At 38.3% G+C, this 26,509-nt stretch overlaps 1 protein-coding gene across 3 annotated transcripts in view; it reads left to right on the top strand.

Moving 5' to 3' along the window:
• The first annotated feature begins 683 nt into the window (after positions 1 to 683).
• Positions 684 to 26,509, top strand: part of IBTK (inhibitor of Bruton tyrosine kinase) — a 50,788-nt gene continuing 24,962 nt past the window's right edge. The window contains exons 1-12 of one of the 3 annotated variants that reach the window (XM_030447105.1): positions 684 to 951; positions 8,292 to 8,964; positions 12,225 to 12,321; positions 13,401 to 13,525; positions 14,498 to 14,608; positions 15,481 to 15,651; positions 16,746 to 16,863; positions 18,471 to 18,651; positions 19,918 to 20,041; positions 22,284 to 22,461; positions 23,896 to 24,070; positions 24,902 to 25,498. In XM_030447105.1, the coding sequence (XP_030302965.1) occupies positions 8,641 to 8,964; positions 12,225 to 12,321; positions 13,401 to 13,525; positions 14,498 to 14,608; positions 15,481 to 15,651; positions 16,746 to 16,863; positions 18,471 to 18,651; positions 19,918 to 20,041; positions 22,284 to 22,461; positions 23,896 to 24,070; positions 24,902 to 25,498 (2,201 nt within the window). In that variant the 5' untranslated portion in view covers positions 684 to 951; positions 8,292 to 8,640. The remainder of the gene's footprint in view (positions 952 to 8,291; positions 8,965 to 12,224; positions 12,322 to 13,400; positions 13,526 to 14,497; positions 14,609 to 15,480; positions 15,652 to 16,745; positions 16,864 to 18,470; positions 18,652 to 19,917; positions 20,042 to 22,283; positions 22,462 to 23,895; positions 24,071 to 24,901; positions 25,499 to 26,509) is intronic. The other 2 variants (XM_030447106.1, XM_030447107.1) reach the window with 2 other exon arrangements.

Here is a 26,509-nt window from a genome sequence, read left to right as displayed (position 1 = left end):
TGTGTGCAGGTGGCCAAGAAGGCCAATGGCATCCTGGCTTGTACTGGGAACAGTGTGGCCAACAGGAATAGGGAGGTGATCATCCCTCTGTACTCAGCTCTGGTGAGACCGCATCGTGAGTCCTGTGTTCAGCTCTGGGCACCTCACTATGGGAGGGACAGAGAAGTGCTGGAGCGTGTCCAGAGAAGGGCAAAAAAGCTCATGAAAGGGCCTGGAGCACAAGTCCTGAGAGGAGCGGCTGAGGGAGCTGGAGGTGTTTAGTCTGGAGGATGCTATAGGAGACCTTGTCCCTCTCCTCAACTGCCTCAAGGGAGGTTGGAGCGAGGAGAGAAACAGCCTTTTCTCCTTAGTGAACTGTGGCAGGACCAGAGGGAATGAGATGGAAGCTGCACCAGGGGAGGTTTAGGCTGGACGTTAGGAAGTATTTTTTCACTGAGAGGGTTGTCAGGCATTGGAACGGCAGTGGTGGAGTCACCATCCCTGGAGGCATTTAAAAGGCGTTTAGACCCGGTCCTTAAGGACAAGGTTTAGTAGTTAGACTATCCCGCAGGTCTCTTCCAGCCTCCCACCCACCGCCCGGGCTCCCCCCCGTGGCAGTCCCCACCCCTCGGCCCCCTCTGGCCACATGAACCCCGCTTGTCAATCAATCCGGGCTCCTCCGCGGGAGGCGGAGCCGAGGCTGCAGTCTCAACCAACCAATGTGCGAGGTGCGGCGGCGCTGGGGCCAATCGGCTGCTTCCTTCTTTAGGAGTGCGTCGGCAGCTGTCTCTGTTTTCTGCTGTGAGCTGCTGGCGCCGGTCGTCGCCGTCGCCGCCTGAAGGGTCGCGGTAGCCGCCGCCGCAGCAGCAGCCGCCGCAGCCTGGCCTTGCCCCGGTGTCACTGAGGATGAGCCCCCGCGCTGCCCAGCGCGCATCCCGCCCTGCCCGCCCGAGTCCATTCATCTAGCGACTGGTGAGGGGCGGGCCGCGACCTGCTGATGTGTCCGGAGGGGGAGCTGGGCCTGGGAGAGGCACAGTGTCACGGCTCAGCCGGCTGGAAGGGATGTGGCGGGTCAGCGGGGGGCTGTAGGAGTGGGGAGAGCCCGAGCCAGGGAGAGTAAAGGGCTGCCGGCCACGTAGGACGGGAGGGGACCGGCTTCGAGGCGGAAGAAAAGTGGCTCGGTCTCTGGCGTTGAGAAGTCTCTTCCGTCGCTCGCCGGTTCCCGGCTACGTGGACTTGTGCAGTGAGAGTCAAAACGTCCACCTACCCCCTGCCTGGCCCTGGCTTGTGGATGGCTTTTTGAAACGCTTCAGACCACCCCCCCCCCCATCCGCCCGCCGCAAATGACACTGGAAGCAGCCTTTGCCAGGTTTCCTTAGCTGACGATCCCGGGAAGCCTGTCGTGTTTCTGGCTTTCTTGGTGATACTTGTCTGAGGTTTTGGGTAGCAGATTGCAGCGTTGCTGGCTTTGATCAGCAGCGTAGGCAGCAGAGAGCTGATTTAGTTTGGTTAAAAGGGTATTTCTGTGTTGTTTTAGGGGCCCAATAGCTTGATCTCTGAGACCCGTCCCTCTTTTTTTTGCTGACGTGGTCAGTGTCTGTCTTCATGGAAACTGATTACCATTTGTGATTTACAAAAAAATAATCACCCAACAGCATCTGATGTGACAACATCTTTAACAGTACCAAAAGTTCAGAGTTCATTCTAAAGAATTAGCTCTTTCTAAGACTTGTAGTTATCTGATAGGGTTTTAAGTATGGTGAAATTCCGGAACATGTTTGTGGTTGTTCTTCTCTACTTATTTTTAGCCCAATCAGATAACCTAAAGATCTAGAGCAAGGTCCTGCTGCATTGTGAAAAACCATACTCACTGTAGCTTTTTTGTATGCCACTTTCTGTATGACTGGCATTTTCTGTAGTATTAAGTTATTAAACTTAAGTAGTTTTGCCTATTTTTAAGTAAGCCAGGCACACAGTGTTTTTACAGTTTACTCTTTATGAACTCTGATTCCTGACTAATAGCTGTGCTCTGACGTGTTGCTGCTGAATTTAGCTACCAATGGTACTTTGGTGGCTTTTTTTTTGAGACGTGTCTGCCTTTAATTGGTAGTGCTTGTTAGGACCAAATGGATTAGAGTTGCTGGATGACCGAGTGTCTCATCCTGGTAAGGATTAAGCTGTTATCGCTGTGGAGGCGGAAGTTGCAGAAAGTCTGGAGAGAACTTGTAGAGGTCACCTGTGCCTGGGTGACAAGGTCCCGGCCCAGTAGATGAAGCAGCTTAGATCTGCTGTGGCCCAGGAGACATACGGGGCATGGTGGAATGTGACGTTTTTTTAAAGCAAGTTGGATTTTGTCCATAGCTCTACATAAAGGCAGATCACATTTATATAAAACTTGAACAGGTCGCTTGCTGTCTGGCCCATTTTGAAAGTACCTGTCAGTAGCCTCATTAGCGTTCAGTTTATCCTTTGAAAGTACTTCCTGATGTATGGTCTTAACCTCTTTTGAAATTTAAACAACCGACTACTTATGCCACCGGGTAAAATGGGCTAGAGTTTTCCTAGAGTTTTCCTTGTCTTTATGTAACAGATGCCTTATTCGAATGACCTATGTGGAAAAACAGCTGAAGGAGAAAATAGATCCAGTTTTCTCAGCCTCTACTCAACAGCTTGTTTTGTAAACCCTTTAAATCCTAGGTGCTCTTTCCAAAGTTTTCTTCTGCTTACCTACTGCCTTAAAACTTGATATTTGAATTAGAGGCAGCACCGATATTTTGTGTATTGGGAAGAACCCTTGTTTTTTGTTTCAATGCTCATGTAATACAGTCTGGAAGAAGCTACTTTTTTAAAAAGGCTCTATGTGGGAATTTCTGCACTAAGCTGCTACTCATCTTAGATGCACCCACTTTCCCTTATATATTCAGTCACTTTTCCTCCCATAAAATATATGGTGTAATCAAACAGTATTCAAGGGGTTGAAAAGCCTTGATTTATGCCCAGATTTTAACAAATAAACGGAGTTTCTGAACAGGTTAAACTATTTGTGGGTATGTAATCTTCTGAGTGGAAGGAGTAGTCTTGCTGTTGTTAAATGCCTTGGACAGTGTGCTGATTATTGCTGAAGGGTGTGTTTGCTGTTATTTATCTAGGAACCTATCTATGTTTCCTTGAGGATATGTTACTTAATGCTAGTGCTGCATTTATTATATAAGTACCCAGTTTCAATTTACTAGTCATTTGTCAGATTCTAAACTACTACTGCTTTAGTGTGTATTAGTGAAAGTTGCCTTTAGTTATGATCACAGTCAACAGAAAATCCTGAAAAATCATTATCATGATAGCAAATTCTCATGGCTTTAATTGTGTAAGCTTTATATATTTTTTTTCTGTTTGTTTTTTTGTTATCTTACTGATTTAGTATTCTGCATGGTGAAGTTTTTTTTGGGTATAAATATTTTCAGGATTTCCATGCTGTTATGGTTACAGGTCTTTCATGATGTTATGAAAAAAATGCAAATGAGAGAACTACTAGAAGTCAGTATGGTTGTTTAAAAAGCAGCACCCTTCTGCTCCACCCTAGAGGCTTTAAGAGGTTGCAATACCCTTATAAGGATGGACTTAAGTTTCCCAAAGTGTATGATATTGTATCTCTCTTCGTTTAGCAACTTACTATCAAAATGAAGACCAAACCACTTCTGTACCTTTGGAGAAGCTTATTATTTACTGTTTTTTTTGTTTTTTTCCCTTTTTTAAAAAAATTTATTTATTTATTTATTTTTAAGGAGAGGTAGTAGGATGGACAGAAAAACTTTAACTTTCTTCTATATAAAAGCTAGAAACCATTATTTAGTTTCATTTTAGGAGAGGCAAATCCTCCAGAGGTGGTTTTCATCAAGTGCATTCCAGAGGCAAAAAAAATTATATATAAAGCAATGGAAAAACAGCAAATAGAATGAGGTTATGCCAATTTAAGGATCAAATGAGGTCTTGAGAAGTAAGTTCTTATTAAAGCAGTCTAAGCTGGGTTTCAAGGCCATGTCACTAATTTGAATTACCTAATGCAACACATATGGAAAGTGCAAAACCAGCAGTCTGTCTTCAAGTGGCACTGAATTCTAACTGTCTGAATTTATTCTGTTTTTCACTTCTGTGCATGAGCATTGTCTCTACTGAGTTGAAAAAAAATCTCAGCAGCAGCTGCTGTTTCCTTGGTAGCAGCATCCACATACACGCTAGCCAGATCTTTTCCAATCAAATACTGATTATAGGTTTTCATCAGGAAGAATCTGAAATACCACAGGTGTGAACTCTAGTATGGGACATGCACCTTCCAAGTTGGCAGTTTCAGCTTATGTGTCTGGTATCCAGCCATGTGGTAAAGGTTGGTTGCTGTTTCTCTTCTGATAGAACCCTTGTTTGAGCCAAGAGCACACAGTTTTGTGAAAATGCTTTCCAGAAATGTGACTGCATTGGTGAACATGATCCTCCACATGTGGAAATGACTCTCTAGTATTTTCCTTCATCCAGGCATCCTTTGTGATGCCTCTGTACTGAAATGAAACAGATTTTTGAGACCAGCACAGTAAGGAGAGAGCTGCTTTTTCAGCTGCAGGAGCTCTTACTCTGTGAAGTCAGATGCAGATCATGTATCTGACACTGGTGGGGGTCTGAAAGTTGTGGTGCAGTGGTGCTGCCCACTCTGAAGCAAGAGCTGAGTGAGAGATCTCTGCCTTCTCACTTCCAAGACACAGAATACCACACTTATTTGCTACTTAGGAATTGCTTCCAACTTGCTTGTAATCTTTTAAATTTTCCTGGGCTGTGAACATGTGTAATAAGTAGCTCATGTCTCTCTGGGAAAAATTAGAAACTTGATTGCTGCTGAAATACAAGATCTTTAGGATACTCTAAATACTGCTCCAATTCCTCAGTTTTTTGTGACTTTTTCTATAATGAAAATGTTAATCAGGAATCAGTTTTTTTAAAATAATTTGAATTCTAAATGGTACCTACTGTGTCATGAAAATGTTTAAAAGATGCCGTTTGTCTTTCAAGAATCTTTCAAGAATTAAAACATTAGGAACACTGGTATTATAAATATAACTAGTGCTAAGAAGCCTACAGAAATATCTGCAAATAAAAGTAGAGACATACAATCAAAAGGGCACCGTATTCAAAACATCGACATTCAGGAGTTTAAAAAACACTGGTGCTTTTTCTCTTTTATGCATATTTTAGGTGCTCATCATTCAGCTGGGATACTGTATACTAGAGTTAATCATTTGGACAGCAATCACAGATTTGCACATCAATTCACAATTTTAAAGTTTTAAGATTTCACTTTAAAAATACCTACTTTATATTTAAGAATAGTCAGATATTGTTATTAGCCCTTTTCAGGTGTTCTAATAACATGCTAGTGTGTGCTGTTTGTGTGTCAGTCTTTATTGTGAAGGAATGAAAACTTGATGAACAGCCTTCTATCTTGAAACTCAAGATATATGTATCAATGTACTAATAGAGTATCTAGTGTTGTAATGCTTATTGTAAAAGAGGGCTGGGTTGCAATGACTTACAAAGAAATAATTCAGCCTAGTCAGGTTTCAATAGCTGCAGTAAATGTCACCATAATGGAGTTAGTGTGAAGTAGGCAGGGTTGTATTTCTGTCTAGAAGACATTTTGTTCTTTTAATGTGTGGTTTGTTGTCCACAGTATTTCTGTGTTTGGTAAGGCTAGAGCTTAGGTGATCTAAATAAGTTTTTCTCTGACCTCTCTTTCCTTGTTTGTAATGGCACAAGTTTCTTTGGAATCAGGGTTTACTTCTTTCTGAATCATTTTGTCATGCAATTCAATGCCTTAAATAGGTGTGTATGGGGCATGGTAGGACTGCTTCCTTGGGTGGTGGTGCCATGAGTTCACCTGACAAATAAAGTCAACTTTACTAGTCCCCTGTGTATTTATTCTTTACATTCTTTTTATTTTTACTTTCCTTATACAATGTCTCAACGATTAATTAATATGTAAGATGTGCTTTACAAGACATTTGTAAAATTCATACTTTTTCCATGGCATAATTTTATTGCCTACAGACATACTCATCAAATGTGACAAATTGTTTTAAGCATAAGAGCAGTTATGATCCTTTTCCTATAATCCTCCAAGTATTTTTTTTTTAAATAATACTCTTGGCAAGAGTGTTTGACCCACTGGCAATCTGAGTTTGTGACAGCAGTCAGCTGTCACAAGTTGATTCCTTGGAGCAGAAAGTTGGGCTGTGCTCTTGAAACTAGAGCTTTTTTCAGGCTTGTGACAGTGATTCACTTTTTTTTATAGGCTTTAGAGAAGGGGAAAGAAGAGTTCACATAGCTTCTTGTGTTATGGTAGAAGTTTGTATGTAATAGAATGCCCTGTTGAGTGAACTGAGCTTGCTGTCATTATGTGGTGACTGCAGAGTTGTCATTAATTTCAGTGTCTGAAATATTTCTGATGAGGAACTAAATTGCAAGTGAATAAAAACTACTTGTGTTTTGGTTTTTTTCCCTTACTTTCCCGGCTGTTTGAAATTGTTTTGAAGGTACATACCAAACAAATTTTCATCTCTAGATTTCTGTTCAAAGTATTCAATCCCATCTGAATGGAATGGAAAAATAATAGTTGAAGACTTTATCATGAGATGTTTAAAAGAGTACTCTTGGATTAGAAATGCTTGTTTTCTCAAAAGTTTAGATTCCATTGTGAGTGTTTGCGGTAAATTGATTTTTTTCACCTTGGTAATTCTTGAAAATAGAAGACTAGGATTTCTGTTTGCTTTTCCAAACAAACTTACTTTTCTCTAGCATGTCTTTGCCGACAGAGTCATTAACAAAATATAGTTACATGGTATCTGAAAAGCATTGGAAGCTAAGTTCAGCAGGGTTTTTTCAGGGCAAGGATGTGAGGGGCAAGGAGTGGGGTGTGCACCTTCATAATAAATGCTGAGCTGCAAAGGTGGGGTTTTTTGGTTGTTGTAGTTGTGGCTCCCTACCCCCCTGTTTTGCTCCCCACTCTCCCCAGGAATCAAACATTTTTTGTTTCCTTTATTAAGCTTTCATGATGGCAGCTTGTTTTGGAATATTTAACTCATAGGCAGATCAACTTTAAGCTACAGCATGCATAGCAAGCAGAAGCATCTAGTGTAAGATGACTGTGTACTACTTCACTCAGTTTGTAAATTATGCTTGAAAAGATTGAAGCATGAAGTTTTTTAGGACTGAATAGCAGTTCACATTAAATTAGGCAATATATCAGTGTATATATAGTTCACTTTTTGTGACTTAGGTGATGTATGTGCTATGGTCTCCACTTTGACTACTTTAACCCTCCTAAATGTAACTGCACACGTTTAATAAGCCAGGCTTCTATCAGGCCTTCTTTTACTTTTGAAAAAGTGGATGCTAGAAAAAGATATGCTGAAGAGAAGTACACACAAATAAACAGAAATGCTGTATGCCCCAGACTGAATATGCTATAATGAAGAATTTTTATCTTTTCCTCCTTTTCCTTCCTCTGTCTCCCTTAACCCTTTCAACCCAGACCTTTAATTCTTCCTGCCTGTTTCAGCAGCTTTAGACCTTATCCCTGCCTGAGTACTCTCAGCTTGAATTTACATCTCTTCTACAAGTTGTGTTTCTTTGCTCTGTTGCCATCCTTCCTCTCACCTTTGTCAGTGGCTTCAGCAGTGCTGTAGAGGAGCCTGCTTTTGCAGAACACACTTCTGGAGATGGGAGGCATTCAGGCCAGGGAAGAAAAAATGAGGTGTAATCCATTTTTGCAGTGGCTAAAGGAAACTGTGGTGGTCCCTCCCTTCTTCTGGGTGTGACAGGCAAGGCTTTTGTTAGCCCAGGTGTACTCAACAGCTGTGGGGATTTTGGGATGGGTGTTTTATTATTTTTTTTTCCCCCAGCATTTTTTAGTTCAGTTCTTCCTTTCTGGTCACAAAATAATTATATTATTAGACAGTAAACTGTCAGGGTCTCAATTACCCTAAGGCTGGGGAAGCAGATTTTTTAAATCTTCAGATTACTTTTTTGCATCCAGTTCACCATGTAGCCTGTAAGACTTACAGGAGGAGATTCCTTCAGAGGCTGGGGTGGGGAAGGGAGTCTACAAACAGAATGCTTGAATGTAGCTCAGTTGGCATGGGGCAGGTCAGTTAACCCTTTCCACATTCCTCCTGTATTTGCAAGTGCTAGTTTGATACACATTAGATTGTTACAGTTGCTGGGGAAAATAATTTCTGTTTACTAATCTCTTCTGGTTTGTTCTCTTTCAGGTCTCCCTTGCAATTATGGAGTTTTAGAAGAATAAGGTAGTGTGGAGGGGGAATCCCCCTCTCCACACTTGAGGTAGTTCACTTTTGGAATTTTCTATGGACAAGAATATTTGTTACATAAGATGGTGAAATAAGACTTCTAAATATATATATACATATTTATAAATATTTATTTGGATCAAGTGCCAAACATAGCAGCACCAAGATTTCTAATGGCAGCTCAATAAAACTGGATTTACATCCTTGGAATTACAAAATTTTTTAAGGCACTGTGTTGTGTACTGAATTGAGTGCCTTGATACACTGAAGGGTTGTTCCCCTTAAGGAGAGGGCAGCTTTAGAAGTGAAGATGAGTTCTTTCATGCCAGACTGCACTTCAAAGTGTCGATCTCTACAGCATGCTTTGGATGTTATTTCTGTAGTAACCAGAGGAAGTGAAGGCCAGATCAAGGCCTTTCTGTCTTCTTATTGCTACAATGCTGCAACTATCAAGGACGCCTTTGGTAGAAACGTTATACATCTGGCTTCATCTTGTGGGAAGAAAGGTGTACTGGAGTGGTTGGCTGAGACCAAAGGAGTAGATCTCTTGGCAAAAGACAAGGAATCTGGATGGACAGCTTTGCACAGAAGTATATTTTATGGATACATTGATTGTGTTTTGTCATTACTGAAGGTGAGCTATTTGCAACTGTAGTTTTCATAAGTGTCTATAATTTTTAGTGTTGTGTTGGCTATGTAAAAGTGAGTTTTTAAACTTGACTGAAAGACTGTTGAGGATTGTCTTAATACTGTGTTTAGATCACAGGACATTAATTTACTTGAAAGTTGTCTCTGTTCACAAGAGATTTCTGCCTTTGCTCATGCAGAAATCAGGAGAGAATAAGGATCCCTAATTAATTATGGACTTCCTTGAAGACTGGTTTCTGTGGATGATAGCAGAGGGATCAAACTAAAGATAGTCTAGGAATAGACCCTTCTGTAATTATAACAATTAGTGTTTTCAGAGCATGTAAAATAATAAAAGCTTAAGCGGAGTGGCAATTAGAAATGCATCTTACATTTGAGATATTAACACTTCAAGAAAATAAACATTTTATTCAGCAAATTCCCATTTCGTTAGGGCTTTTGCTTTGTCCCCTTCACTCCTTTCTTGCAATAGCTGTTTCTTCTCTACCAGTTAGCAAGTTGTGTATATTTTTGATTACTCTTTTGTTCCTCTTGTCCCAAGTACACTAAAGGAAATAGCATCATATGGTTGAGATGTTCAGGGTCCCTTTAGCCACGTGAGAAAATGAGCTATTTGTGGTTCAAGGTTACTTAAGAGTAAACCTTTCAAGGCACAGAATTTTCCATTTTTAGTTTTTAAATTAAACACAGTTTTCAACAAGTAGTTTAAGCAAAATGGTTGTAGTTTTTAATTCTTGAAGGTCTGATAGCTATTAAATATGTATTTCATGTCCTGGGCCCTTACATAGTGAGGTTTTTGTTGAGGTTCACAGAAGTAGGTGTTTGTGGAAGATTGTACATGACTGTTCTCTAGAAAACTAGGAACTCTAAGTGATGTATGAAACGGATTCAGTACTCTAATGTCTGTGTATATTTGTATCTTTAATAATTGCCTATAGAGAGCCTATACAGGTTTCCCTAGATCTATTTTAACTTTCTGTAAGTTGCACAAAGGAGTGAAGTTTTTCTCATAGCTAATGTTGCTGATATTCCTCTAAGAAGCAGAAGGAAACAGCTTATGCAGAGTGCTCTGCCTCACAGTTCTTTAACCCAAGTCTCTCTGCTGTACTGCATTGTAGAAAGGATTTGTTCTTAAGCTATTATACCAATGACAGGAAGGGAGTATAGAATAGAATTGTGAAATAGCTGAGCTAGAAAGAGGTCTCTGAAGATTGTCTAGACCAACCCCTGTGCTCAGGCAAAGTCAGCCAAGGGCTGTGTCCAGTTGTATTTTGAATGTCTCCAGGGGGCTGACACTCAAACATCTCTGTTCCAGTGTTTCAATAGCAGTCCAGTAAAAATGAGTTTTAGGTTTAAATAGAATTTGTTGTATTTCAATTAGTGTCCATTGTCACTTGTCCTGCCAATGGATATTAGCAAGATCCCTGCCTCTGATTAGGTGTTTGATATATATCGATAAGGACATCTCCCCTACCACCCTGAACACTCTTCTCTAGGCTAAGTATTCCAGCTCCCTCACCCTCTCCTTATAGGTCAGATGCCTCAGTCATCATTATAATCTTTTATTGGGCTTGCTCCTATTATCCATGCCTGTCTTGTGCTGGGGGAATCCAGACCTGAACCCACAACTCCAGCCATGACTTGTCAGTCCTGAGTAATGCCTGATGGGAGCACTCCCTCATGCAGCCCTCAGTGGTTTCATCACTGTTAGCTGTGAGGATGTTGCTGGTTGTGGTCAGCTGGCTGTTTACCTGGAGCTCCATGTCCTTTTCTGCCAGGCAGCTTTCCAACTAGGCAGCCTCCAGCTGTATTGGTTCACTGGGTTGTTCCTCCCCAGGGCCAGGATTTGTGTTTCCTTTGCTGAACTTCATGAGTTTTTCTCAGCTCATTGTTCCAGCCTGTTAAGGTCCCTCTGAATGGCAGCACAAACCTCTGGCTTGTCAGCTGCTCTATCTGGTTTTGTATCATCATCAGCCTTGCAGAGGGTGCAATCTGTCCCATCATCCAAGTCATTAATGAAGATGTTAAATAGAACTGGCCCCATATAAACCCCTGGGGTGCTCAACTAGTGTGGATGACAGATGTTCTCAGGCTGTATCTGACTATAAGTTTTGCTGTTCAGCAATGGGGTTTGGTTTTTTTCAAATTCAGACTGGGTGAATATCTTTGCAGCCTGTAAATATCACATTCTGCTTGTAAATGACTTATGCTGCTGCCAAAGAGAAGAATATCCAGCTGCCTGTTAAATCATGAAAATAAGTTGGTCTTTCTGTTGTGTAGTGAATTGATACCAGCACTGCTGTAATAGGATTGCCATTGTAATTTGGAGAATTTGTATTGTTCTACTGAATAGTTTGGTGGGGTTTTTTTCTACAAAGGAAGTTACAGGTTAAAATCCCTTCTGTAGTTTTGACTATCTGTCTTTGTCATGCTTGAATGGATTGTGCTCCCTTGATTTTTTTAATTTCATGTGTTTACCTCTGAAATATGAGTTTCTGTAAGGTTTTCCTTTGTATCAGCCATAAGCTGTGGTCCATAGGAATGGCCGTATTAACTGCTAGAATCTTTTTGAGGCTGTCTGTAGTTCTTCCCCTCAGTGATCTAAGTGACACTTAAAACCACTGATGGTGTAGCACCTTTCTGTGTTGAGGAGATGGTATTTTACAAAGAATGTCTACCTCTCTCAAAGTTCTAAAGCAATGACCTGTTCATGCCTTGTGCTTCTGAAGCTTCCTTGCTGCTGTCTTGTCTGGCTATTCATGTCTTCTTGCCCAGCTGTGAACCTCTGTTCCCTGCTTGTTTTCAAAAGACATAGTAGGTTTTCTTTTTGATCGTCTCATGTTTCTAGCTTGCAAAAAACATGATCCTGTAAACATGCCAATATAAGAAAATGTGTTCTTAAAGCTGATAAATGCATTCTTGGTAAATACTTGCCCTTCCTAGATGGCAGTGCTTTATCTTCAAGTGTGTTTCCTTTGTGTTCTCCTGATTACATCTTATTACTTGATCAGTATTCATACATTAAAGTCCCAGTTAATAGATTAATTTGTAATTGAGCAGAACTGCATTGATTTTTCAGATCTGGTTAAAATTTACTTGAAAGAATCTGAAGTTCCCATCAATACTAAAATTAACGTGTTTTGTTTTGTTTTTTTTTTTTAAACTTTTAAAATGTTTACCTGGCACATTTAAAGCTTTGTGCTTTAATCTCAACTTCTGTTCTTCCCTTCCCTTCCTCTCTTTTAGCATGGTGTTAGTCTGTATGTTCAGGATAAAGAAGGCTTATCAGCCTTGGATCTTGTGATGAAAGATAGGCCAATCCATGTTGTCTTCAAGAAAACTGGTAAGTAATCAAGCAGCTTTACAAGGAGATACGTTTCAACACTGTATTATGTATGTACCATTGTAGACAATATTTTCTATTTAGAACTGTATAAGCTTATGTGAGATGTGAAGATGTGGAGTCACCAATACGTCAGGCAGCAGGTGTGGACTGCACTAGGCACAGGATGCACATGTGTAGCAAAAATAAAGGCATAATGACTGACTTAGAGGTAAAACAAAGGCCAAAGGAAAAACACAATGACAAAACAAATGGTATAATAAAAAACAAAGAGGTTGTGGAGACTCCAGGACTCTAGCCTTGGAGATACTCAAAACCTGAGAAAGTGTGGTCCTGGGCAGCCTGATATAGCTGACCCTGTCTAAGCAGAGGTGTTGGACTGGATATTCTCCAGAGGTGGCTTTCAACCTCAACTACACTGTGATTTTTCTCTTATCTCAATTCAATTTATCAGAGAAGCTTCAATGTCTTTGAATTTGGCAGTTTATATTGCTTTGGTGTATTTTGTGAGCAGTGTGTGTGTGAACATGTTTTTGAATCTTCAAAGTATTTTTAAGCAAGGGATCTTGATATAAGCTAGTTAGTCACTTTAAATACTGTTTCTTCAAATAGGAAATTAGTATGTCAGAATAACTGATCATACAAAATTTTTCTTGAAAGGGGAGTAGTTTTTCCAGTGCTTTTTGTTTACTTTGTGCATTTTTATACTTCTTTACCCCCATTCTTTCCACTGTTCTCCATCTCCCCAAGTTCAGACTTGTTGCACGGTGGAATTTTTTTCAGCTCATTCCCAGTCCATTTAAGTATTATGGTTACACAAATGTACTGCTGATGAATGGTAGCATATTCTGCAACTGGAAAATGTTCTATGCAGAAGTAATGTTGATAAGGAGCAATAGATTGGTGTTAAAATATTTTGTCATAGCACCGTGTATTTCCTAAGAATAAAACTTAAAATACTACATTTTAGTTAAAAACCTCTGCATTTGAAAACAGAAATAGCAGGTGTTGATTTTCATAGTCATTATATGTGAGAGTGGTAAATTTACAAGCTAAACAGTGAATTGTTTTCATTGCAGATCCCACAGAAGTTTATACCTGGGGAAACAATATAAATTTTACTTTGGGTCATGGTGGCCAGCAGGGTAAACATCATCCTGAATTGGTGGACCTTTTTCCTCGGAATGGCGTGTATATCAAACAGGTATTCTGAAAGAATTACAGAAATATGCTTTTCAGTGAACTTGGAAGGATGTGTGTGGGGAAATAACTATCAAAGATGTATTAAAATAATTTAAAAAAAGTTGAGTTTGTGGTTTTTGTGGGATTTTTCTTGTGTGTTTGTTTTTTCTTTATTTCTAGTTTTCTTTCTTTCTAGTTAGTTCTCATCAAGCAGTTTCCATTGATCTGACAAGCAGCTGGGAGAAGCTAAGGAGTACTAGAGTAGTCCTGTATTGTATTCTTGCTGCTCTTCCTCTTGCCCCTGTCACTCTCAGTTAAATCATGTTTCTTTATTTTGGTTGGAGAATATTTGGTTTGTGGGTTTTTTTATTTAACTTGGATGTATGCCTTGTATTTCATTAAATTCAGAAGTATGATATGTTTTGAATTTCTGACCTCTTTTGCCACTTCCATAATGAGCTGAAAACGGGACACCGAATTTGTTGTATACATCTGCAGTTAAAATTCTTGTATTGAAAGCAGCATGTGCTTAAACACTCCTTCTACAACAGTAGTTTTGGCCCTAATAACTTCTTGGTATTTCAGCTTAAGATTGTTTGAAAATTTAAAGTATTAGCATTCAGGGCAGACACTCTGTGCTTCAGTCTAAACATATTTCTTTCAGTTCTTTTGAGGTGGTGTTGTTGCCTGTAAAACTCAATCTATTGAGCACATATAGGGTCATGCTGGAACTTATTTTATTAAATACAAACTGTAGGTATTTATAAGTAGGTTAAGGCACTAGGTAATACGTTCAAATATTTTTTGTTCCTTGTGACTTGACAGGTGGGAGTCCTGGGTTTTAATAGTAATATCTTAACCTTATTTTCCCAAACCTTTATTAAAGCCAAACTTCTTCACAAAATCGTTTTGACATGTGCTTTCAAATTACCAAAGAAAATTAATTTGTCCTATGCTGCCTCCTCCCCACCCTTTTTTTTCCCTTTTCTTTCAGGTGGTACTTTGTGAATTCCACTCTGTGTTCCTTTCCCACAAAGGTCAGGTGTATACATGTGGACATGGACAGGGAGGACGCTTGGGTCACGGTGATGAACAAACATGCCTGGTATGCTATCTTGTGAATGCAATTTTATGTAGTCCAGCATGATTATTATTTTCTTTTAAACAGTTCACTAAAAAGTGAACTGGAGTTTTTGTGAGTGTGCTTTCAAAACCCGTTTGTTAATGATAGCAAAGAAATCCTGTTCCTTCCTGCGAAATAACAGAAAATACTACTAAGTCAGGTGGCAGAGAGTAGAGGGAGGTGCAAAAAAATGTATTTTAATTTAAGATAGCTAGATACTGTGGTCAGACTTCTGTATTATGGCCCAGTTGTTTTAAAGGCTAGATGAGGCTGGCTTCTCTAGAGGGTTTGTGATGCCATTAGATGATTGTAAAGGCTGGCACAGAAGAAGGAGCAGTACTATGGAGCCATCGTGGCATGAAAAGTGATGGTAGGGTTGCTTCGCATTACACTTGAACAGCTATTAATTGAATGTATCATTTTCATTCAAATAGTACATTGTTGCAATATGCAAAAACAAAATTTGAGAAGACTAAGGTATGATGACAATACAATTCTGTGCTTGCTGCCCAGTACTGTGTATGTAGTTTGCAGCACAATTTTAAAAAGAAAATTTCAAGTATCAAAAATCTAGTAGAACTTGATACCGTGTTGCTGGATGTTACAGCAAAGACTGGAGCTCAATTCATAACTTTTTTGTTTTATTGTTAATTGTTTTTTTAAGAATATATTTCTGTGAAACCAGAATCTTTTGCAGATTGCTGTTTTGAAATTGGAATGTTACCTGTCTGGACAAAGGAGATGCATTTTCACCTGTAGTTCAATATTTACTCATGACTTTTTGTTGTTGTAGCTTTAGGTTTTGAGACAGCCACTGGTTAGTATAAAACTTTTTTTTTTTTTTTCTTGTTCAGATTCCAAGACTCGTAGAAGGCTTAGGTGGCCATCAGTGCTCCCAGATAGCTGCAGCTAAAGATCATACTGTTGTTTTAACAGAAGATGGATATGTTTACACATTTGGTTTAAATACTTTTCATCAATTGGGTATTCTTCCTCCTCCTTCTAACTGCAGTGTTCCTAGACAGGTAAAAGTAACATCAGTCAATGCTTGGTTGTTTGGGTTTTTTTAACAGAAAGTAAAATGTGAAGATTATGGAAATAACTTTTAAATGTTCTCAGTACAATAATGTTGAATGTGCATACAGATAAAATCCTGATTCTGTGTTACCATACATCTCAATCTTAAATACTTGTGTCCTGATTAATATCTCAGTTTTTAACCTGAGCTGTACTAAAGTTTGTAGTGTTAAAATATGACACAAGATTCAATTTCCAAACCCCTTTCCTTCACAAATTCTTCTGTAGTTGAAATGGCAAAAAAGTAATAGGTATGTATTGAGATTCATGCTTTTTACTCCTTTTTGATCTCACTTGGATGATGGATCTCAGGGTTTGATGGTTTTGTCCTTTGCTGGAAGCTCTGGAGTTGATTATGGGGTTGTCAGGCTTAGGGAGGAATATCAACAGGAAAGAGAAGGTACGGACATCATCAACTTGACTATACTTCTGTGCTCAATATATAACTTCTACTTTATTTAAGTAAATAGGAAAGTGAAAGGAAGCTTCATATAGAATAGAACTTCACTGCACTACCTGTGTTGCAGAAGGAAAGAATAATTGGCCAAAGTGCAACAGAATGGTGTTTTGGGATACAATGAGAGTATCAATTGTGTAATGATAGCTGTGTATTCACAGTATTTGCTTTGATCTTGATGACCTCCATCTGGAAAAGCAAATTAAATTTGAAGTGTAGAGTTGGTAGTATAGCGTTCTGCAGTGTGTTTAGGGTGTTATGATTTATAAAATGAAATTTTTTTAGCTGACAGTTCTGTAGCACCTGAGTCATACATTCTCTGCAGTCTTGTTTAACATCTAATATGTAAAGACAGCCTAAGGAGATTTCTAGGTAATGCAAAAGGTTTACTACTTTTTGTCACTAGTGAAACGGTGCCACACTTCACAAACTTCTGAAATAATCCTGACTTATTAGACTGTATTTTGACTGATACCAATGCTTCATTTTTAATGACTTTGGGAGTTTAATGTTGTCAGAAGTTTGTACATGTGAAATTCACCTGTTGCTGCTTAATATTAAGATGTACTTTGGATTTGTGCTTAGGTTCAGGCAAAAAACCTGAAAGGTAGAATGGTGATTGGAGTGGCTGCAGGCAGATTCCATACAGTGCTATGGACTAAGGAAGCAGTATATACCATGGGGCTGAATGGCGGCCAACTAGGTAAGGTAGAAGTGTTCTGAAAGTAAAACCCAGCTATTAAAATGTTATCTGTACTATTTATTCTTTTAAAAACCAGTGTGATTACATCACCCCTTCATACTTATTTTGAAGAATATTTTTCCTTTCTCCTAGTCACTTCTGTATTTTGAAATGATGGGAGCTAGTCAGACTTAACGCTTATCTGAACTCTTTCACTCTCCTTGTATCTTTTGTGGTCCTGCTACTGAAGACTTTCAGGAAACAGACTGTTGCTGGTCTTGTTGCAAATTACTCCAAGGCATGCTTGTCTTCCTCCAGCAATCTGACTGTTACTGCTTGTAATAAATTAAAAACTAGCATTCAGCTCTCCAGCCTGTCCTTCTTTGACCATGCACTGTAAACGTGCTCCAGATAACTATGCCATTACCAGAATTTTCGCATATCTCTGTATTATTCTGAAGTCAAGAAATTAAAATGTATTGCCAACTGGTGTGCTTCTTGATTTGTTTTATAAATGGGATATTTTAATTTTATCTTTTCCAGTAAACAGGTACTTCAGTATTTGTTTGGATTTGCATTTCTGCAGTTATGTATCTGTGTGCAAACTAAAATGTCAGCTAGCTCTGGTACAGTTAATTTGAGTCAGTTCTAACATCATATTCAGACATTTTTTTGTTCCTATTAAAAATTGCAAAGGTATGTGAAAAAACCTGTCTTTGTCAGAGAAATATCCTAATTTTTGTTTGCTTTTTTTGTTTGTTTGTTTTTGGTTTTTTTTTTTTGCTTGGTGTTTTGTTTGTTTTCTTGTTGAGATTATTCTGATAAGCACATGGCCCAGTGCAGTACCATATGGAGACAGTAACTGGATGGTTAGTTGTGTCAGCTGGGCACTAGCATAGAGCTGTGGTAACAAACTTTGTCTCTTTAAGATGTTTGGGCAGAGCCCCACACTGTCATGTGACAGCTTCCAGTTTTAGAGGGAGCTCTGCTGCTTGTCTCTGCTTATTTCCATGCTGCATTGCCCTGTGGTGCAGATGTAAGGGCACACAGAGGAAGGTTGTTATTTATGAGATTATTTCTGTCAGGATTCTTCATGCAGCAGAGCAGTAATGGCCTGACTTTTTCCTCTTAAAATATGTTTTCAGAGACCTCGCATTGTAGCTCCAACCTTGTCTGTTCTTTCTCATACCTGCCTGCCCCCATGCATATGTGCACTTCAGGAATTTGTATGACAAGGCTGTTTGGTATCTTCCAATGGCTGAAAATAATCTCCAGTTTATGCCAATGTGATAGTATTTGTCATGTCTTGGAACTGCAATATGCTCAAATAAACTTTCTTTCTTTGGAACCAATGGCAGTACCACTGTGGAGTCTAACCACATTAAATAGCTTTTCCTGTAGATTATGCCTTATTTAACTCTCTATGCACCAAATTCTGAATGTTTTCCTGTGTATTTGGTGGACTAAGAAGTATGTGTGGTGGGTCTCTTATCTATGTAGTTATTTTGAAGAATTACCTAACTACCTAATCTTCTTTGAATTAAAGGTTCTGCAAAGTAGTGTAGCAAAACGTTCTCACCATGTGTGGGGTGGCAAATGATGTTTTTTTGTTGTGTTGTATTTTCTAGGTTATCTGCTGGATCCTAATGGGGAAAAATGTGTAACTGCACCTCGCCAAGTTTCTGCTCTCCACCATAAAGATGTATCTGTGTCCTTGGTCTCTGCAAGTGATGGCGCTACAGTGTGTGTTACAGAAAGAGGAGATATATATTTACTTGCAGACTATCAGTGCAAAAAGATGGCTTCCAAGTATGTTTTCTAATTTGTCATGAAGAACAATAGGTGAAGATTTCACTGTAGTCATATATTGCCAAGCTATTTGAAAGATTTTTGTGCATAAACTAGAGATAATAGTGCTCTCCTGAGTTCTCTTCATCTGCAGTTCTTTCATATGAACAGCACCTTTTTTATTTTTTATTTGTTATTAGATGAGGCCAAAGGGCCAGTTGCTGCTTACCAAAGATATTTAAAGAGTAAAAAACATACTAAGAGGTACTATTTTGTCATAGGTGTAAAAATATTGAAACTGGTAATTTTTTATTCACCTGTTAGCCTTAATTCGTATAAATGCATTTTGGTAGTGCTGTTGAAGATCTGCTATACTATTTCTTCATAATTGTAGTTATAATATGTTACAGAGGGTAATTTACATTGCAAAGAGTACCTTATGACACCATCTGGTCCATATGATGCTAAAACATGAATGTAAAAAACCTGTTGAAACTGGGCCCCTGTCTCATAAATGTAGGAAATTATTTGATCCCATTCTGTGTTACTTAGTTAGCAGTGACAGATTAGAAAAGATAATTAGCATTTTTTTCCCATGTAACTCCCAGATAACTTTTCAGCTTCACTTCAAATTCTAGCAGTATGTATTGACATGCTATACCTTAATTATTATTTTATACTTAATTTTTCACATGGTTGTAAGTGAAGGTCCTGGCACTTGGTTAAACTTATTAATTTTACTCTTAATGCTAAGAAACACACAAACTTCAAAACCTGCCTGGATGCAGTCCTGTGTAATGTGCTCTAGGTAATCCTTCTTTAGTGGGAGAGTTGGACTAGATGCTCTCTAGAGGTCCCTTCCAACTGTGATTAATTCTGTGATTCCATGGTTTTGATCAGGTAAAAACCAAAACCCACCAAAACTTGAAAAAAACCCACTCACTGGACTTGGATAGGTTTTTAAATACAAAAAGGTAAATGAAATTTATATGAAATTTTTGTGCTGCAGAAGACCAAATATACTCTATCACTTTTGGAATTTTGTGAAGAATCTGTGGATATAGTATGACTTAGTTAAAATCAAAGGAAAAGTTATAATCTAAAATAGTATTGTTAGGAATAGTTATGTTAGGAATACCAGTGGGGACAGGCTAAAGTACTTTTTCAGTATCACCACTGCAACTTTATTTTTTCACTGATTCTGTAAATCTAACAGCTAACTGTGTCATGGAAGCAATATTAATACACGATGAAGAAATACTAATTTAACCTTTTGTGTTCTTTCAGACAGCTGAACCTTAAAAAAGTTCTTGTCAACGGGGGATATTTGGAATATAAGGTAGATACACAGCATCTTAAAGAAAATGGGGGTCAGAAGATTTGCATTTTAGCACTGGATGAAGCTGGAAGAGTAAGTTTTTTCCCTAGAAATAGCAATTATGCACCAGGCTGCATACTGATTAAATCAAAATTCAGACATAAAAACTTGGCAAGACGGAAGTCATGTATAGAAAATACCCAATTCATTTCTGTAGAGCTGTTAGTAATATATTTTTTCTTTACAAGGGCTGTTGTAGGGCTACCAAATTGATATACAGTAGTTTGTTTTTAAATGTTAACATCTAAGGTGTTTTAAATGGAGGTGTGAATTTCTTTACTTCCACATACATAAGTGCTTATATAGCCTATATGGTCTGTTTTTTGGTGGGGGTTTTTGTAACTATTTATTTATTTTTGTCTCCAGCTCTCCTGTCACCCCAGCTGTTCTGTCACTGCAGCACTCTTTAGTAACAGTCTCAAATAATTTCTTGTAGTTTTAGAGCCTTGGCCTGCTGAAAAGCAGCTGTTCTGTAGATGAGCTATCACTTATATTGTTCAAAAGTTACAGCTAAACCTGGTGAATGGCTTAGTGCTTAGAGTTGAGTCTATACTCTGTGTTGACTTAGAACTGGTAAATTATGGCAGATTTATTTTTTCCTTCTCTCACTCTTTAATAAAGGTAACAGTTTAGTGGACCGTTCAAAACCTGCAGCCTTTTCTAGGGCTTCCAACTGGGAGATTTAGACCTTCAGTGCCATCTAGTGGTGTGCACATAATGGTTTTGTTACAGAAATGCTGCCTTTAAAATGATAACTGAGCTTGGATATCAAAATAGGGAACAGTGGTGGTATTTCCTTTCCTGGCATTTGACTGGATTTTTTTGAGGGGTGATCTTAGGTGTTCATTAGGTCATTAGTTATCTCAGACTTCATAAATTTCCAGCCCAGTATTTGTTCACTTGAGGTTTAACCTTGAGCATTCATAGTATCAGTAGTGCCCCTTAAGCATCTTTGGGACACTGCTTTCTGTTCCTGCATCAGTGGAACTGTGTCGACCTATGTTTTATTTCTTCTTATGCTGAAAAATACTGGGATATTTAGTCCTTGTAGAAATTTTAAATTTTTGAGTTGAGAGGGATGGGATCTTAACACATCTGTTTTCCTGAATCAGTGCTTCCTGATGTGGCCAGGCTGTACTTCCTATAAGAGAATACTCTTTTGCCTAGAAAATATAAGAATTAAGGAGAATCTTATCAAGTACATACTTGAAAGGAAGATGTAAAGAAGACAGAGCCAGGTTCTTTTCAGTGGTGCCCAGTGACAGAATCAAGAGGCAATGGTCACCAACTGAAGCAAAGGAGGCTCTGTCTGAATGTCAGGAAGTGCTTTCCCACTGTTAGGGTGACTGAACACTGTCACAGGTTGCCCATGGAGTTTGTGATGTCTCCAACCTTGGAGATAGACAAAAGCTCTCTGGACATTATCCTAATAAACTGACTCTAGGTGGCCCTGCATGAGCAGGGTGTTGGACTAGATATCCTCCAGAGGTCCCTTTAAACCTCAACCATTCTGTCATTCTGTATGGCTCAAGAGAGGGGAAAGAATATAAGTTACTCTAATACTTCTGTTCCCTGCTTATGTAGGTGTTAACAGATCTGTGCAGTTCCTTCAATACAAGAAGATGGCAGCCCAATTCTAGCACCAATAATGCCACATCTGGGCTTTACATTGCACAGGGTTTTTGCTTCATCACTTCTTACAGACATCTACAGCATACCCAGTTGTGGTCCTGTTCTTTACATTTTTGTTGAATGTTTTGATGCTTGTTTGGTCATGATCACCATTCCAAAAACTTGGCTGGTACAGAGAAACTTGAGGGTTTTTTCAGGCACTTAACACAAAATGGTTTAAGTTTTTGGTGTTCTGGCTTTGAATTTTGCCTTATTTATGAGCAAACCAGTACGACAAATCTAAATTGAGAACTAGATTTAAACTTGTTTCTTGACTTGATGACACCTTTTGCTGTCTTTGTTGAAATGTCAGTAAAAACCCATGGGTGACAGCTATGAAAATGTTTAAATATTCAGAGAAACTTTTCAAATGCCCTTCATGAGCAGATGGATTTTAGTATCATATTTTCCCTGTTTTACTTGTTGGGTTCTTTGCAATAGGTGCTCATAACACTTTAGGATATGATTTTTAAGAATTATTTTCTCCTTTTATATGTAGGTTTTAGATGATATATTCTTGTGTTAAAAAAGTAGTATTTAATATGTAAGTGCTTTTATGTGATATGACAATTTCCCCTTTCTCTTTAAAAACCCTACATTTTAGGTGTTCTGCTGGAAGTCATCTAACAACTGCATGAAGCAGTGTCGTTGGGTGTATGGCCGGCAAGTCTTCATGTCCGATGTTGCTTTAAACCGGAACGAAATAATGTTTGTCACACAGGATGGGGAAGCCTTTACAGGGAAGTGGCTGGAAGAAGGGAAAAAAAGAGCAGAAAAGAAAGGTTAGCTTTGTGTTTTCTAATGGTTTTTAACTACTTAAATCAATATTAAAGTTTAATCCAATCTTTACAGTCTCTAAGAGTATTATGTGACGAGGTAGTTCTTTTCTCTGTGGCTTACAGTTGGGAACATTGACCGCTACTGTTCTCTTTGCTCTGTAATGCTAAGATTTACTTTGCAGCCTTGCAAGAGGAAGAGTACTTCTGAAGAGTAATAGAAGCACAAGAGTCCATTGTAATGGTCTTGTCATGTAGCAGATGACCAGTCTGAAGAGACTGGCGTTGAACAAAAAATGGAACATATACTTCCTTGCACTGCTAAGTCTGTAAAACTGTATCATGTTTCCAAGACCCTTTCTTAGGCAAAATACAAGGTCCAGAGCAATTGCTTCCGTATTAACTCCTTCTTATGGTGAATATTGCTGTGTCTAGGTCCTGGTGGTATTTCAAAATGTGACAAGGATACCTGTCTACTGTAGGACAAGACTGAAATTGTCTGTACATGTAGGGATCTTAAAAATGGATTTACTTCCAGGCTGAGATGTATTTGAACTTAACTTTATGTTGAAGTTCTGCTTCCTTTGATCTTGAGATTCCATCTTTAGGTTTAGTGGTACATTTTTGTGCTTTTTCACAGCAAAGATCTCATCTGTTGTTCAGTCCAGAGTTGCATGCTAGCTTTACTCTGATGCTACTTTATTTCATTCTGTACATTGTATGGTAGTCTTCTCTTCTTACTCTGCTTTTCTTGGTGCTTGTATGTGTCTGTAGGCACTGTCTTCTTTATGCATATTGCTGTAGTTTTAGTATCTTCAAGGAAAATTCAGAATTCAGATCTGTTGACCAGTTGAATGTCTAGTTGATGTTCATCAAAGTTTTGTATTGAATAAAGGCTTCTGGGTTTTTGTGAGGTTTTAATGAAAGTGATGAGTGGTGTGTGTGTGTGTGCTCAGTTATCCAGTTCTTGAAAAACAGTCCAGTATTCAGAGAATATCCCATTTTTTCAATAGTATTTTGTGTAGGTTTAATTAAACAGGTGAAGTCTAAAGGTAACAGTATTATATCTGCTGTAATTGATATGACTGGAAAAGAAACCAATCTTGTGCTGCTGTGAATTGATGCAAAGCTTACTTCATTCCTCATGAGGCTGCATTCAGTGCTGGATGGAGTGTTATCTGCTATACGAAGAAGTTGCAGAACACTTTTGACCAGAAGTTCTGGATAAAAACTCTTGCTTACATAAAGTCTTATTCTTAGAAGTTCTTTTGGCATTTCAGTTAAGCGCGCTGAAACCTTCAGCATAAGTTAACCTTATTTAGGCACTACATTAAGGAACTCTCAGAAGTCATAAGGCTTGTCTCTTTGCTCTACCAGTTGTATTTTAACTAGATGAATCTTTCTGTGGGTATTTTTTTTTCAATTTTTTTTTCTTTTCAGAAATTGTATCAAGCCTTCAAAATTCTTCATGTGATGTGTCTGGTGAACATGATACAAACAGTGTGTATGAAAGGATTCGACTTCAGAAGCTTACTTTTGTTCACCGAGCTGTTAGTATTGCCACTGATCCTAATGGTTGCAATTTTGCTGTTTTACAGTCAGATCCTAAAACAAGGTATATTTTTCTGTAATTTACTGTAATTTTTCTTTTTTGATGTCATTGCAATTAAATAATTCTGCTCTTCAAAACCCTTTTTAGGGTCATACAGGTGTCACAGTAAATGTTGCTATTCATACTATAGAGAATATTCATACCACTAGAGAAAAGCACTTGTCAGTAAAGAGCTTTGTTGAAGTTACCCAAAAACTTCACATTATATATTTGTATAATTGAATAGATGGTGTTGATATTTTATCTAGAGCATTTAAGGCAAATGTATGTACTGTATTTCTTACCACTCTAAAGTTGAAAAATACTGTAGGAATTAAACTCTTCTGTAATCACCAATAATCAGGTATGAAATGAAAGCAGATTTTTTGTTTGGAAAAAATATTAAAAGTAAACAATACATAAAATACCGAACCATATTCCTTGCACTTTCACAGTACTTTTCAGTGTATCTGATAAATATATAAAAATATTAACTTTTTTAAATTGCTTTCTATTTTACTATGAAGTACAGTAATCATCTCTTTGAGAAGAGATGAGGATGAGATAGTTTTGGTAACAACACATATTTACGGGCTACATTTAAAGACAAAATCCTATATTTAATATTCTGAAGCTAGACAGATCTTACCTATGTGGTTCAGTTGCCTAAATACCTTATTAGTGGTTCCTTCTGTAAGGAACAGGACAAGAAATGTTGAGTAGTCTGTCAGTGTAAGAACAAAAGCTAAAGTAGCCAAGTGGAAACAACCTCATCCTCTTCTTTAAACATACTGTGTAAAATTTTATGGAGCTTGTATATAGTGTGTTTTTTTAATGGATTTCATTTTCTTCTAGTCTCTATGAGATTCCAAGTGTGTCATTATCAAGTTTTGGAGAAGATTTTGGCAAACTGCTAGATGAAACAGATGAAATGGACAGCATCCATGATGTGACTTTTCAGATTGGCACAAGAACTTATCCTTTGCACAAATACATCTTGTCTGTACGTTCTGACTTCTTCAGGAAGCTGTTTGTTTCCAGTGACAACCAGCTAGACACTCCAGATGTCTACCGTAAAGATGAAGATGCTGTTGGGTGTGATCTTTATGTAATAGAGAAAGTTCATCCAGATCTGTTTGCATACCTTCTGCAGTTCATATACACTGATACTTGTGATCTTTTGACTCATGGTTATAAACCAAAAATGCTGCATAAAGGAAAATCAGAAGAATATCAAGATACTTTAATTTCTAATCTGAGCAAAATGAGTTTTGATGAAAACGTTAACGGAAAGTCTGCATTTGAGATTTATAGAAATAATCAAGTGCAAGTTATAAATGAAAAACAGAAGAGCAAATCTAAAAAAGGCAAAGTTACTGGTGAGGAAGCCAACCTCATAAAAATGCTGCAAAGTGCCGCAAGGAAGTTTGGCCTTAGCAATTTAAGTGGAAGGTAGGTGGGAGGATATGAATTTATATTCTGGTAAACTCTTCACAGAGTGTTGTTATGTAGCTGATCTAACTTGAGTTGTTATTAAAGTGGAAGGCTAGTTTGGGTTGGTGAGTGCCTTTCTTTGCTTGTTTGTTGTTTGTAAGTATACAAGTTTACAACACACATCCTGTCCTGTCTGTAAAACAACATCACTTTGTTCTGGTGCTCTTTGCTGAGAGAGAGCATGTGTGACCTTTTTGAATATCATCAGAGGCAGACTTTCATAGCATGATTGTGTACTTAGAGCAGTTTTTCAGTAGACTTCTATATGATGCCAGTGTGCTGTTTGCCCTTATGTTCTACATTCTCTTGGACATTTGTATTTAAAACATCTGTCCTATATATCTTCTAGGCATGAAGTCTCTGAGACTTGACACCTGATGCAAACCATCTATCTCACTTTCCAGAAGGGCTGTCATAAAGCATCAGTTCTCTTTTCTGTTAGAGACAGCTGCTCTGAGTTGATTGAAAGATTATTAGTCTGTGGTCCATAGTCTGTGGGTTTTCCTCTCAGGCAGCATAGTGTAAAACAGTACCGAGCAAGTTAAGTTCATGTTTAATTGTCACATTTTTAATGTTACATGGTAAAACTAATGGAATTGACATCACATATCTGTATAGAACTCTGTTAAAAGTTTTGGGGTTTTGTGGGTTTTTTTTTTTCCTTCATTTGTCTTCCTTTCAAAAGAGAGAATGAACTTTTTCAGGGTAGTTCTCATCTCTGTATTTTTCAGTCACTAAAGCCACCAAAGGTGTGAGGCTACTCCTAAGCCTCAGTTCCCGAGTAAAAATTGCATTTTAAAGGACTTTCCCTCTAAAAGTGTATTGCTCTGTTATTCACCAGCACCACTCCCATGTCTTTACCAACCCATTTACAAGCTTCCTTGATCAATCTGGGTGCTAAAGAAGCCTGTGCTGAAACATGTAGCTCTTCAAAACCACTGGTTTTGCTCAGCTATCTGGTAGCAGTTA

The sequence above is a fragment of the Calypte anna genome, chromosome 3 (genome assembly GCF_003957555.1).
Source record: "Calypte anna isolate BGI_N300 chromosome 3, bCalAnn1_v1.p, whole genome shotgun sequence".
NCBI classification, from domain to species: Eukaryota; Metazoa; Chordata; class Aves; order Apodiformes; family Trochilidae; genus Calypte; species Calypte anna.
This window is presented reverse-complemented; position numbering and strand designations above follow the sequence as displayed.